This window comes from Coregonus clupeaformis, chromosome 13 (genome assembly GCF_020615455.1).
Source record: "Coregonus clupeaformis isolate EN_2021a chromosome 13, ASM2061545v1, whole genome shotgun sequence".
Classification (NCBI taxonomy): Eukaryota; Metazoa; Chordata; class Actinopteri; order Salmoniformes; family Salmonidae; genus Coregonus; species Coregonus clupeaformis.
This window is the reverse complement of record NC_059204.1, coordinates 36,555,955-36,570,338: the sequence shown is the minus strand read 5'-3', so window position 1 is coordinate 36,570,338 and position 14,384 is coordinate 36,555,955. Positions and strand designations below refer to the sequence as shown.

The window sequence follows — 14,384 nt, the reverse complement described above, 5'->3', positions numbered from 1 at the left end:
TTGAAGTCGGACGTTTACATACACTTAGGTTGGAGTCATTAAAACTCGTTTTTCAACCACTCCACAAATTTCTTTATAACAAACTATAGTTTTGGCAAGTCGGTTAGGACATCTACTTTGTGCATGACACAAGTAATTTTTCCAACAATTGTTTACAGACAGATTATTTCATTTATAATTCACTGTATCACAATTCCAGTGGTCAGAAGTTTAAATACACTAAGTTGACTGTGCCTTTAAAAAGCTTGGAAAATTCCAGAAAATGATGTAATGGCTTTAGAAGCTTCTGATAGGCTAATTGACATCATTTGAGTGAATTGGAGGTGTAACTGTGGATGTATTTCAAGGCCTACCTTCAAACTCAGTGACTCTTTGCTTGACATCATGGGAAAATCAAAAGAAATCAGCCAAGACCTCAGAAAAAAAATGGTAGACCTCCACAAGTCTGGTTCATCCTTGGGAGCAATTTCCAAACGTCTGAAGGTACCACGTTCATCTGTACAAACAATAGTATGCAAGTATAAACACCATGGGACCACGCAGCAGTCATACCACTCAGGAAGGAGACGCATTCTGTCTCCTAGAGATGAACGTACTTTGGTGCGAAAAGTGCAAATCAATCCCAGAACAACAGCAAAGGACCTTGTGAAGATGCTGGAGGAAACAGCCACTGTTCCAAAACCGCCATAAAAAAGCCAGACTACGGTTTGCAACTGCACATTGGGACAAAGATCATACTTTTTGGAGAAATGTTCTCTGGTCTGATGAAACAAAAATAGAACTGTTTGGCCATAATGACCATCGTTATGTTTGGAGGAAAAAGGGGAACGCTTGTAAGCCGAAGAACACCATCCCAACCGTGAAGCACGGGGGTGTCAGCATCATGCTTTGGGGGTGCTTTGCTGCAGGAGGGACTGGTGCACTTCACAAAATAGATGGCATCATGAGGAAGGAAAATTATGTGGATATATTGAAGCAACATCTCAAGACATCAGTCAGGAAGTTAAAGCTTGGTCACAAATGGGTCTTCCAAATGGACAATGACCCCAAGCATACTTCCAAAGTTGTGGCAAAATGGCTTAAGGACAACAAAGTCAAGGTATTGGAGTGGCCATCACAAAGCCCTAACCTCAATCCTATAGAAAATGTGTGGGCAGAACTGAAAAATCGTGTGCGAGCAAGGAGGCCTACAAACCTGACTCAGTTACACCAGCTCTGTCAGGAGGAATGGGCCAAAATTCACCCAACTTATTGTGGGAAGCTTGTGGAAGGCTACCAGAAACGTTTGACCCAAGTTAAACAATTTAAAGGCAATGCTACCAAATACTAATTGAGTGTATGTAAACTTCTGACCCACTGGGAACGTGATGAAATAAAAGCTGAAATAAATCACTCTACTTTTATTCTGACATTTCACATTCTTAAAATAAAGTGGTGATCCTAACTGACCTAAGACAGGGAATTTTTACTAGGATTAAATGTCAGGAATTGTGAAAAACTGAGTTTAAATGTATTTGGCTAAGGTGTATGTAAACTTCCGACTACAACTGTATACTGATGTGTATAAATAAATCATAACACACACAAATCTACATATATTGGACTAATTTGAATGCATGAGGAAATAAAACTATTGAGGCATCCTACTGTCAGACTGATAATCGCCACTTTTCAATGGGCAACAGGATAAAGGCTCGGGAGGTGCAGTTTGCGCCTTCCTCCGTCTTATTTGTCCCCAACACCCAGAGGAAGGAGCTATGAGACCAATGTCTATTACAGCAGAAAGTGTCATAAGTGTCCATTCACATGGGAGAGGCACCCAACATTTCTTTCTTTCAAGTGTTTGAGTCTTTGTGCAGTCCAGAGCGTCAGCAGAAGCTCCTGCGCTCAACTTAATGCCAATAATTGGATTAATATGTCCTCATATTACATCTCCCCTTGTCTTCTTCCTCTTCTCCGATGCCCCCCCCAAAAAACGAATCCCCATTATCCCATTCTCTATTCCAATAAAAGTTTGTCACAGGACACATCTTTCAGTCCCAATATCACAGTTGACTCGATTTTGTTTTCCAAAGGGATCATAACCACCAAAGATGATAACTGCAGCACCCAGGTAGGGAGAAGGTACATGTAATTGTTGACATTCACTACCTCACTGATCAGGTCCATCCTTGGTCTTGTCATAACAGACTACTCTTTTTGGATCTGGGGGAAGAAAATGACAGAAATTGAGTGTGTAGGCCCTGGGGAACTTAGTTAGCAACTCATAATACATGTTATTCAAACTTCAGCTGTATACCTTTGAACATCAAATAGAAAACCCAATTTCACAACTTTAAAAATACACTACACAGAAAAGAGACCTTTTACTTTACCTTGTTTTTGCAAATTGAAAACATATTCCATTTCTGTAGAGAAAAAACAAAGATTGATTATTATCTCCAGATGCATAAGACCTTTTATTATTAGACACATTTTGTCTTTAATGTGATGCTAATGGGTTTAAAACTGTTGGTGCAAGTGAAATAGTAGGTTAAAGCTACTAATGTGTAATACATATGTTCATAGAATTGATACAGCAGGGGAAGAGAAGTTACCTTTAGTGTGATAAGTAACAGCAGCTTTAAGATCAAACGACCCCCAGCTACCTCTGTCCAGGCTCTTAGAGTGAGCCTGCTCTTTAGACAGCCCCAACACCATGTTGGTCAGGGGGGCCTGGAAAGGCTCAGCACTTATGTCTTTACAAGAGGCCAACAAAACTGCACCTGGACTCTTAGCCTCGCCCTTTGTCTTGTCCTGTCTAGACAGCTGAGCCTTTTCCCCATCCTCATCTTTCACTGTAGCAGGGGGGCAAGCTAGGGCACTAGTCCTTTTCTCTGAGTCTTGAGCCAAAGTGAGAGGCAAAGGCTCAGGGATTGATAGATTACAGTCAAGGCCTGGCTTGGCAGCAGGGCATTGCTCCCCTTGAAATGTTACCACCACATCCTTGCCCTCCACAGTAGCCACTGGCCCACTTCCTCCTTCTGGCCCCACATTTGGCTCATTGATGAAAGACAGGCCCCACTGATTCTGGAAAATGTCCCCCAAGGCTTTCTGATTTGTCTGAGCGGCCTGGGTGTCCACTTGGCGAGCACTAGGGAGCACAGGTTGCATATTTAAAGGGTTTAGGGGGTAAATGAAAAGAGTACACTTTCTCAGATCTACAGCTGCTGCTGCAGGGTTGGTTAGAGAGTTACAGTCATTGTCCAAAGTGGATGCTACGTTCTCCCCACATGGGAGAGAGGGGGCTGGCGGAATACTACTAGCAGCAGGAGTGAAGAAGGTACCAACAGACGGGCAACTATTTCCATCTCCAGAAACGGGGCCATTAGTAAAGCTAGCGGAGATGATGGTTTTCATAGCGGACATGGGGACCTGTGACAGTCTACCAGGCACCTGAGGAGGCTGTACCTCTCCTCCAGCCTGGGCTGCTTTGTTGAGGTTCTCCTTAACTTTACTTGCATAACTAATCTTGGGCACTATTTTAGCACTACTGTTGTCCACAGGAAATACTGGAGGAGGCTTGAATAAAGTCCAAGAGTCCTCTTTTGAAGAGGAGGAGAGCTTGGCTTTGGGCCTATTCTCAAACCTTTTACCAAAGGCACCTGCAGCAGTCTTACTGTCTGAGTTTTTCTTCTGCAGTTCACCCATAGCCACCTCTGGAGCATCTATCCGCCTGACTGCTGTCTGGGCGTCTGCTTTATGGACAAGTTGCGAGCTCACCATTTTCTCTGTTGGTTCAAGTCCAGAAACCTCTGGCTCCTGTGTGGCATTGCCCTGCTGCATGGCTCTCTCCTTTTCTCTTGTCACATGCTCTGTGTTCTTGATGCTGTTGCGTCTGGCCTTGCGTTTCTTAGGAGTAGTATATCCACCTTCTGAGCCACTGCCATCGTTATCAGGGGGTGACTTGCTGGAGTAACCATTTGTAATATGAGCAGAGTTTACCACCCCATTCAGAAACAATGCAGACTCCTTTTTGTCCAAAAACTTTCCCTCGTAGTGATTAGTGAAATCCAAGGCCTTGTCCTTGTCATTTATACAGTCCATATTCTTCTTATGAACAACACCCTCTTTGCTGCCCACTTTTGAAAAAGTGGTAAAAACATTGCGTGTTGACTTCTGTTTTACATTAGCGTTTATCAAATGTCTGTTACCATTGCTGTTGGTGGGATGAGGGATACCAACTAAATCATTTGCAGACAGAATCTTCTCCCCCTCCACGTCACTGGTGTTTATTTTTCCATTGCCTGTAAAAGAAAACAAAAGCAAGTTAGTTGCACTGCCAGTAATAGGTGTGTAGACTATAAAGTCCATCATTCCCTACCACCTCACTCTCCAAATACACTGCTCAAAAAAATAAAGGGAACACTTAAACAACACAATGTAACTCCAAGTCTATCACACTTCTGTGAAATCAAACTGTCCACTTAGGAAGCAACACTGATTGACAATACATTTCACATGCTGTTGTGCAAATGGAATAGACAACAGGTGGAAATTATAGGCAATTAGCAAGACACCCCCAATAAAGGACTGGTTTTGCATGTGGTGACCACAGACCACTTCTCAGTTCCTATGCTTCCTGGCTGATGTTTTGGTCACTTTTGAATGCTGCCGGTGCTTTCACTCTAGTGGTAGCATGTGACGGAGTCTACAACCCACACAAGTGGCTCAGGTAGTGCAGCTCATCCAGGATGGCACATCAATGCGAGCTGTGGCAAGAAGGTTTGCTGTGTCTGTCAGCGTAGTGTCCAGAGCATGGAGGCGCTACCAGGAGACAGGCCAGTACATCAGGAGACGTGGAGGAGGCCGTAGGAGGGCAACAACCCAGCAGCAGGACTGCTACCTCCGCCTTTGTGCAAGGAGGAGCAGGAGGAGCACTGCCAGAGCCCTGCAAAATGACCTCCAGCAGGCCACAAATGTGCATGTGTCTGCTCAAACGGTCAGAAACAGACTCCATGAGGTTGGTATGAGGGCCGACGTCCACAGGTGGGGGTTGTGCTTACAGCCCAACACCGTGCAGGACGTTTGGCATTTGCCAGAGAACACCAAGATTGGCAAATTCGCCACTGGCGCCCTGTGCTCTTCACAGATGAAAGCAGGTTCACACTGAGCACGTGACAGAGTCTGGAGACGCCGTGGAGAACGTTCTGCTGCCTGCAACATCCTCCAGCATGACCGGTTTGGCGGTGGGTCAGTCATGGTGTGGGGTGGCATTTCTTTGGGGGGGGCCGCACAGCCCTCCATGTGCTCGCCAGAGGTAGCCTGACTGCCATTAGGTACCGAGATGAGATCCTCAGACCCCTTGTGAGACCATATACTGGTGCGGTTGGCCCTGGGTTCCTCCTAATGCAAGACAATGCTAGACCTCATGTGGCTGGGGTGTGTCAGCAGTTCCTGCAAGAGGAAGGCATTGATGCTATGGACTGGCCCGCCCGTTTCCCAGACCTGAATCCAATTGAGCACATCTGGGACATCATGTCTCGCTCCATCCACCAACGCCACGTTGCACCACAGACTGTCCAGGAGTTGGAGGATGCTTTAGTCCAGGTCTGGGAGGAGATCCCTCAGGAGACCATCCGCCACCTCATCAGGAGCATGCCCAGGCATTGCAGGGAGGTCGTACAGGCACGTGGAGGCCACATACACTACTGAGCCTCATTTTGACTTGTTTTAAGGACATTACATCAAAGTTGGATCAGCCTGTAGTGTGGTTTTCCACTTTAATTTTGAGGGTGACTCCAAATCCAGACCTCCATGGGTTGATAAATTTGATTTCCATTGATAATTTGTGTGATTTTGTTGTCAGCACATTCAACTATGTAAAGAAAAAAGTATTTAATAAGATTATTTCATTCATTCAGATCTAGGATGTGTTATTTTAGTGTTCCCTTTATTTTTTTGAGCAGTGTATATAAAAAAGGGACTAACAGACCTAATCTGTTTACAAGAATGCAACCTCGCAGCTCCTTTTGCAGGAAACATGGCAAGGCCTTTTTAAGATGATGCTGTATCATGACTATTTAGACTGAATAGGTCAGCTGGCAGCAAACAACCACACACCAGTGCCCAGATCAGATTCCCTTAAACATAGTAGTCCCATAGCCTACTTGTGAATAGATACCATACATAAATCACTGAAGAAAAATGTGCTGTAGGTAGAAATTACCATTACATTGTCCTATAACTTTTGATAAGGGGAAGGTGGTTGACAGTGTAACTGGGCTTGACTTAGCTAGCCAATAAAAACAAATACTTGCCACACTAGCATCTAAAGACAACATTTTAAACTAGATGAAATATTAGCCATTGCTCCTAAGATACCTCTATAAAATATGGATGAACAAATAACATCTTAAGTAATGTTACAACCAGAATAACTCTAAAATTGTGTTAAGAGTGGTGTTCTATTGTGTTGTCTGAACTGAAGCCAAGGTATGTACCATTTTGTTTTCATGCATGACATCAAGTTTGAACTAGTCTAAAGAAACTGGCGAGGCTACAATTACATTTCAAGTCATGTAGTTTGCTAAAACAATAAGACATTGGTTCTGAATTGTTTATTAAAATCAAAATACCATGCGTCAGCCAGCTTGCTAGCAAGACAATGCTATGTCCTCAAGTCATCTACCCAGGCTAACATGTTTGCGTGGCTTCATGGCTAACTAAACGTAACAGGCCCGACCGAGCCGAAGCTGCTTGCAGGTGAAACATTTCTGGCACTAACTAGCTATTTAATCCCTGAAAAGTCTCAAAAGTAAGTTAGTTAGCCATCTTGCTTTTGCAGCCCTGTCTGCAGTCAGTTGGTAGTAAACAAAATACATTGAAACTTGTTTTATGCACAAATCTCACTCTCGTTGTTAGGATTAACTAGCTAACGTTAGCTTTCCATCTCGCATTTTCTAACATGGCCGACGGGAAACGGCAACTCAGAACATTCCAGTGGAGCCGGCTTGTTTTTGTTTTCAAAATATTTCACGGAATTCCTACCAAATTAGCTTGAGTTTTTTTTACAAAGTCAATGTATGCACGTGACAAAATAATTGAACAACAAAATGACTAATTAGTAACACAGGGGAATTGTCAGGGAGTACCATAAATGTAGAAATGGGTGGTGAAACCGGCGCACAAGGTCAATCCCCATCCGTCAAACCACCAGCGACAGCTGTCACGCGACGTTTAACTACCCCTATCCAGCGATATTCAGCTCTAGACCCAGCTAACTAATCAGCTAAATATTTTTTAACAGCTTGCTACCATCCTGCTATGACTGTCACGCGAACTAGCAAGCTACATCGACGTCGGTAATAAACTGGCTTGCTAGCTAAGTCATTGACATTAGCTAGCTTGCTAACTTTTCCGGGTGGCCCAACCTGTTTTCTTCGTCTGCGTTTCCTGCTGATGCTGGTACTGGAAGTAGAGCTGATCATTTTTTAGAGATGTTTTGTATTGAATAGGGTGTCTTTCTTCTCCATGGTGGTGATATCGTCTCTCTTGTGCCCGATCTTTGGGCTGTTCCTCCATTGAAGTGTAATAGAATATCCGAGCTCGTCTACCAGTGTGCACTGGGCAAGTGGAGAGCAGACTATTGAACTGTCCAATCAACGCCACTGACAAACGGAAGCTATTTGAGGCCTCTGTATTCGTCAGCAGTATGTCTAAGAAGCATATAAAAATGTTGGTGGTTCCCCCAGCAACATTGCAAAGGTATTGTCAATATATACATTCATGCAGGTTGAACAACTGAAAGTATGATATAGGTCAGAAGCGTAGAGAGATTATATTTTATTCAAGCAAATCTGGACTGCCCTAAGTGGTCTTCACGTCACACACCATTTAGACCTGCTGAGACCTGTATCCATATACGGTCTATGCATGTATCACATTGTGGGGTACTAGCTGCACTGCAGGTTGGTTTTTACAATACATAATTCTGTATCATGCATCATTCTAGCCGGCATTCAACTGGCATGGGATATAATTTAATTAACATACAAAAACTGTCTGTGTAAAAAGCATACCAATTAGAAAATATAGTTTAACACATTTTGTAATCTGTGTTGTAGCCATCTGACATGTATTGAGTGGGGAGTGGGGTGTGGTGTGTGGTGGACAACTCTTCTCCAGTCAGTTACAGTAAGTACCTATCCAGGCACCAGGTGGTGCCATTTCATAGTTTATAGATTTCATTCCACCCTAAATTTCAAATACTGGTAGTCAATGTTTGACCACTAAGTGACCACTCAATTTGTCTTTTAAAAGTATATCATGAAACTAATTATTGTATAGACATATAACCTAAGGGTACTACTATGCCATAAGAAGGATTAAACATTGAACTGTGAATAGCTTTCATATAGCATGATAATATGCTACAACATGAAGATAAACTCACTATTTCCCATTTACTTATTGATGAACATAAGGCACCAGCACCACTTGACATCTCACCACAGAGGAGATGTAATATTGGTTTAAGCACATCACATGTGAATCCTTCCCCATAGAGAACATATCCCAGTGATTCAGCTACCCCCACCCCTCTTCACCCCTCCCCTCTTCTCCCAGCCTGCTCTCTAAGGCGCTGGAGGTCACTGTGCTTGTGTTGTTGTCTGGATGTCTACTTGAGTGCAGTGAAGATGAGGATGAGTTAATGTGAAATTACCTTGTCGGTTCCGTTGCTGCTGGCTTCTCTCTTTCATTTGCTTTTCAATCTCTCTCCTCCCTTTTGGCGCTGTGGGTGATGCAGCAGGACGGGGTGGCAGTGAGCAGACTGGATGTTCTGTCTCTCAGGAGCCACAGAGACGTTTGGTGGTCCTGGGAACATTGTCGTCTCTGTAGATCGACGGAATTTCTCCACCTGCCACTGGGCTTTTCAGCACAATGGTAAGATTCAGCTGTGAGTATAGATGTTCACTTTTGTCAAGTCATTTTTTTCTAAGTAGTTGTCATCGTTTGTAAGTTTATGTATGTTCATTCATACCAATCATGTGTTGTAGTGTGTGTGTGTGTGTGTGTGTGTGTGTGTGTGTGATCAGTGGCCTTTCAATGGAGAATATTCCAGAGCTGATGTGATAGGGCTACAACAGGTCAATGAGTCTGAGGCAGACTGTGTCTGAGGCTATCTAGTGGTGAGGCTGTCTGAGGCTATCTAGTGGTGAGGCTAAAAGGAAAATAAGTTCAATCGTTTATTGAGTTGTTGGGCGTTCTAGGAGGTAGAAAAAAGACTTAACTCTTGATTCAACTTGTTGACCACCACCATTGTGGAAACTGCTGACAAAACCCTTTCGATCAGAGAAGATCAGATCTCACTCAGGGAATTTTATGCAATGAGTTGTGTGCTCATCAATAAATAATGATGAATACTTATTTGCCGTTACAGCAGCAGATATGCATAAATGGCAAAACAAATTCTGTCATGTAATTCCTTAGGTCACAGTTATAAGTGCCAACATGTTTTTTTATGTTCATTCTTAAGGGCATTTCACTCATTCAAAAGCTCTGGTCCTATGCCGGAAATGGCATCTAAAAGGCTTGTATCAGATCACGTATCAAAGAGCAGGCAGTGTGAGACAAACTTGCTTCTTGTCAGGCAACAGAGCTCTTCCCGCACTAGCTAATCCCCATGTTCCTTTGGAAACATCACTCAATTCACAACCATAGGCAAGGTTCTCAATTCTTACCAAAATTATGTTTTTAAGATTGTGAGAGGGCCATTTATGATAAGGGACTTCTTTCTGTTTAGTCCTGTTTTACAGAGATATTGTGTCATACTGTAACTGTATAATGTGTGAAATTGGGCTATTTTGCCAAATGTCACTGCCCTTGAAGTTAGGTCTGTCACATGTACTTTATGTTTTTCCAGGCAATCCATGCCTTATGGTAGTAGTGCTGGAGAGCATGACACCCAGTATGCAGTAATGCCAAGTCTCATAGAATGGTTGCCTTATTTGCAGTGACACATCTTACTGCAGTGTAAACAGTGGCTTAGTGGGAATCACAACCATTCATAAAGGTCAGAACATATGGTTTGCAGGAATAAATCACTTGTAAGATTCACTCAGATTTGTGTCTGTATTTGTGTCTATTTGTCTGTCTTTTAATGGCCATCTGACTATACTGTCATGTGTCCCTGCTTGTCTCCTCTAGCTCGGGCATGCCTCTCCATGCCACAGTGTCAGTGTGAGCCACAGCCGGGTCCTGGGGTTCCGGGGGGGTCCTGGGGGTACTGGGGACCAGTCCGGCAGAGGACCAGCCAACCAGCAGGGAAGGCAGTGTGAAGACTGTGAGATGTGTTTCTGGTGTAGGGAAGTCCAACATAATCCTCATAACAACAGGTATGACAGTGCAAACGGAAGGTTTGTGTTTGCCTCTTTCGAATCCGAGTGTGTCTCCTTACTCGTCTCTAGTATACAGTCCCTTTACAAGTCAGAATGTTGAATAAACTTCATTTGAACTTACTCTACCTGTTTGCTGCTGATTTTGTCCTTCTGCCGTTGAAAATTTTAGCCAAAATATCCACAGGAAACTATTATTAAACCGACTTCAAAACGCAGGTCTCCTTGTGTGGCTCTCACAATTTGTTTGAGGCACATGCACAAGACGTAAGTGTATACTAAGTCTTGCAGGTGTTTACATGGTTTTGCACATGTCAGGTGATAGAATTCTCAATGGCAATACCAGTGTTTTGAAAAGTCGGTTTAATAATCCTGTGGATATTTTTTCTCAAATTTGTAGATGCATAAGGACCAACAGCACAGACAACCGGTAGACAACCGGTAGTTCAAATGACATTTTATTCAACATTCTGGCTTGTAGATCTCGTGAGAGTACATTTTCCAGACAAATGTATAGCATTGTCTCAGACTGTGTACCCAGAGGTATCACAGTCTGATTTATTAGGCAAGATTTGTGTATAACGAATTATTCCTAATGCTTGGAGAAAAGTGTATAGCACTGAGCAGAAAGGATGTATCTCTGTTGATGGGCCCTGTCTGAAATGATATCCTTAGCCTTGGGTCTGCAGAGACCATACATACTTAGGATGAACTGTATGTAATGTATGCACATATTCATATTTACATTTACATTTACATCATTTAGCAGACGCTCTTATCCAGAGCGACTTACAAATTGGTGCATTCAACTTATGATAGCCAGTGGGACAACCACTTTTTTTATTTTATGGGGGAGTGGGGGAGGGGGGGGTAGAAGGATTACTTTATACTATTCCAGGTATTCCTTAAAGAGGTATATGTAATGTAATGTATTGTGCATGAATGTGTTTGCATAATATTATGTACGTGAGTTGTGTCTTTATATGAGCTTGGGTCTATAAAAGAGTCCACAAAGAACATGAGTATTTGTGTAGTGTGTATGCGTGTGTGTGTACTTGTCTGTGTGTGTGCGTGCTTGCTTGCGTGCATGCAGTTGCGCCTGTCCATGTGTGTGTGTCTTGTGTACGCTGAAGCGAAGACTGATGTTTCTGGGTTAATTAATACATAAAATAAGCCAGTCAAGCAGAAGGAGAGAGATGCAACCCTGCGTTTCCCCAGGCATTAGCTTTCAGCTTCAGTACAGAACAACCCATCTTGCTTTTTACTGTGATGCCAGTAGAAGTCAAACTCAACCCTGATAGATTGAAGGATGCATTTGTGTGATGGTAACATCACATAATAGACATTTACTCCACAGTATCCTTAACTGGGGTGTGTTGTCTTTAGCAAATGTGCTGTGATGTGCCCTTCTAGATGTGTTTATATCATGGGACTTATCATCTGCCATCTGTTAATTTAGCCCCTGACATTCTGTACCTGTTACTGTGGCTCTGTTTGTCAATTCCATATTTTCCTGTTTGTTTATGGTTTACAATTTTGGTAAATTGCTACTTTGTTTGTGCTGTGTTGTTTTTGTCACTACTGAGGAGGATGGAACTCATTGAACCAGTGAGAATTCTATGGAGAGCGGGGAAATTAGTGCTAACACACAGCTTATCTCGGAGGCTTTAATTGGCACATGAACCATGAAGGGACCCCCACTGACTCTCACAGCACTTAGACAGGCTGGATTTAGCATTTTGATTGCTGGTGTTGACCTTGAACTGACAGAAAGTAGACGTTGCTCTGAATCATAGATAGCACAGAGGGAAACATGCCCTGCAAGAGTGTTACTTGTCATTACCATGTTGGATTGAGCGTTTGAGGGTTCCATCTTTCAGACTGCTGGGCTCAGAGGTGGCCTCTGTCAGGGTGTTGATTGGCTCTGGAGGCTGAGGTCAGGTCATGGGTCACTGATGAACTCTAGGGCATCTGTCTGTCTGGTTGCTGGTAGGCTTGGTCTGGTGCGGTGTTCGGAGGAAGTCACTACAGTACATTTCAAACACATCCATTAACCAACCACACATAATGATTTCACACTTTCAAACTTTTCACATGATTTTTCAGATGATTTGTGAGAAAAATGCTGTATTTATATGTACAAGATTAGTGTCTGTGTTTTTTTGTGTTTCAAAATGTATTTCCTATCCACACAGTGTAGGACTGGAGAATCTCTCTGACATCCATGAGAGGCTACAGCGTTTGCTACAGGATATCATTAATTAGCTATCTGTGAAGGATGAGGAGCTATCTCTGACAGTTTGCCTTCACATGGCGATATAACAACCTACCAGCATCAGACTGAGGTACATCAGGTAGGCCAAAACAATCTGTGAGATATAACTTTTTATTTGTTTGACTTTTATTGTGTATTTATTGCAGGATATGTACACAATATTCACTGAGTGTATAAAACATTAGGAACACCTTCCTAATATTGAGTTGCACCCCCTTTTGCCCTCAGAACAGTCTCAATTCGTCAGGGCATGGAATCTACAAGGTGTCGAAAGCGTTCCACAGGGTTTCTGGCTCATGTTCACTCCAATGCTTCCCACAGTTGTGTCAAGTTGGTTGGATGACCTTTGGGTGGTGGACCATTCTTGACACACACTGGAAACTGTTGAGCATGAAAAACCCAGCAGCGTTGCAGTTCTTGACACACTCAAACCGGTGCGGCTGGCACCTACTACCATAGCCCGTTCAAAGGCACTTAAATAACTTGTCTTGCCCATTCACCCTCTGAATGGCACATACACAATCCATGTCTCAATTGTCTCAAGGCTTAGAAATCCTTCTTTAACCTGTCTCCACCCCTTCATCTACACTAATTGAAGTGGATTTAACAGGTGATATCAATAAGCTTTCATCTGGATTCACCTGGTCAGTCTATCTCATGGAAAGAGCAGGTATTCCTAATATTTTGTACACTCAGTGCTGTATATAAATCAAATATGAACATTAAAATGGCCTTGTAAAGCTCTTATACATTGAGCAATTGTTTATGAGGTGAGAAATGCTCTGACCAGCCTATACGAGCAGCTGGAGGAGAAACATGGCGTCCTGCTCAACATCCCCGTCTTTGTGGACATGTCTCAACTGTCTGCTCAACTGATATGACCTGCCTAACCGTAAAATCTTATTAATTTTCTACCGTTCATTCCACTTAATCTTTATCCTTTACCCCCTTCCATTCCCAATCTCTGTCTCTTCCCAAAAATGCACTCTGTCCCTCAAACCTTTTCACTCCTCACTCTCCATCTACATATCTCCCTCTGCCTCTTCCTCTCTTCCTCTAAGAGACATTCCAGGTCAGACCCACAGCAGGGCTTGCTCTCTTTTTCTATTAGGTCCTTTAGCTACAGTACATCACTCAGCGGGGATTCTTGGATCAGTTTAGTGGACCATATTACCCAGGGCAAGATCACACGGTCATCAATCAAGTAAATTATTAAATGAATATCTACTTCATTGTTGCATGACAGGAGTGTAGGTTGTGTCCAGAGATGGGAAGTATTTCTGTTACATGTATTTGAAATATGTATTTTAATTACATTTACATTGTAGTCATTTAGTAGATGCTCTTATCCAGAGCGACTTACAGTAGCAATTAGGGTTAAGTGCCTTGCTCAAGGGCACATCGACAGATTTTTCAACAAGTCTCCTCTGGGATTCAAACCAGTGTCCTTTCTGCCTCCCCTACTTCTGAGAATGTTGTATGTTGCATTACACTGGGCTGAACTACACTCCAATGTATTTTGTAACAAGATACTTTCGAAAGCTGTAATTTTTGTATTTTCAAAATATTTTTCTATACCATTTCGTTATAACGGTTCACAATTTTGTGGCCCCCTTTCACCCTGTATTGGTATTAAAAGTCTGATGGCACTATGGTGTGATGAGAGCATCCATCTGCTAAATGAACTAAATGTATATGTAAAAATGTATTGCAAAGCATGCTGAGTATTACAA

The 14,384-nt window shown here is 42.8% G+C and overlaps 1 protein-coding gene and 1 long non-coding RNA gene across 3 annotated transcripts; one reads left to right on the top strand and one right to left on the bottom strand.

Moving 5' to 3' along the window:
• Positions 1-1,472: 1,472 nt before the first annotated feature.
• Positions 1,473-7,206, bottom strand: LOC121579917 (nuclear fragile X mental retardation-interacting protein 2). The gene is made up of 4 exons (XM_041894909.1): positions 7,134-7,206; positions 2,598-4,286; positions 2,376-2,408; positions 1,473-2,205 (listed from the first exon to the last, which is right to left on the bottom strand). The coding sequence occupies exons 2-4, from the start codon at positions 4,084-4,086 to the stop codon at positions 2,153-2,155; spliced, it is 1,575 nt and encodes a 524-aa protein (XP_041750843.1). The 5' UTR covers positions 4,087-4,286; positions 7,134-7,206; the 3' UTR covers positions 1,473-2,152.
• Positions 7,207-7,662: 456 nt separating this feature from the next.
• Positions 7,663-11,185, top strand: LOC123492224. 2 transcript variants are annotated; one of them, XR_006661695.1, is made up of 4 exons: positions 7,663-7,746; positions 8,106-8,175; positions 8,789-8,925; positions 10,189-11,185. It is a non-coding gene; the product is annotated as an uncharacterized LOC123492224 (long non-coding RNA). The 2 variants fall into 2 exon arrangements; XR_006661696.1 differs by having other exon boundaries at positions 8,789-8,938.
• Positions 11,186-14,384: the final 3,199 nt, after the last annotated feature.

Coding starts and splice junctions, on each gene's coding strand:
- LOC121579917 (XM_041894909.1), bottom strand. CDS start 4,086: ATGGACTGTATAAATGACAAGGACAAGGCCTTGGATTTCACTAATCAC. Junction 2,409..2,597: donor TGTTACTTATCACACTAAAG/GTAACTTCTCTT, acceptor TTTTCTCTACAG/AAATGGAATATGTTTTCAAT. Junction 2,206..2,375: donor TTTCAATTTGCAAAAACAAG/GTAAAGTAAAAG, acceptor TTCTTCCCCCAG/ATCCAAAAAGAGTAGTCTGT.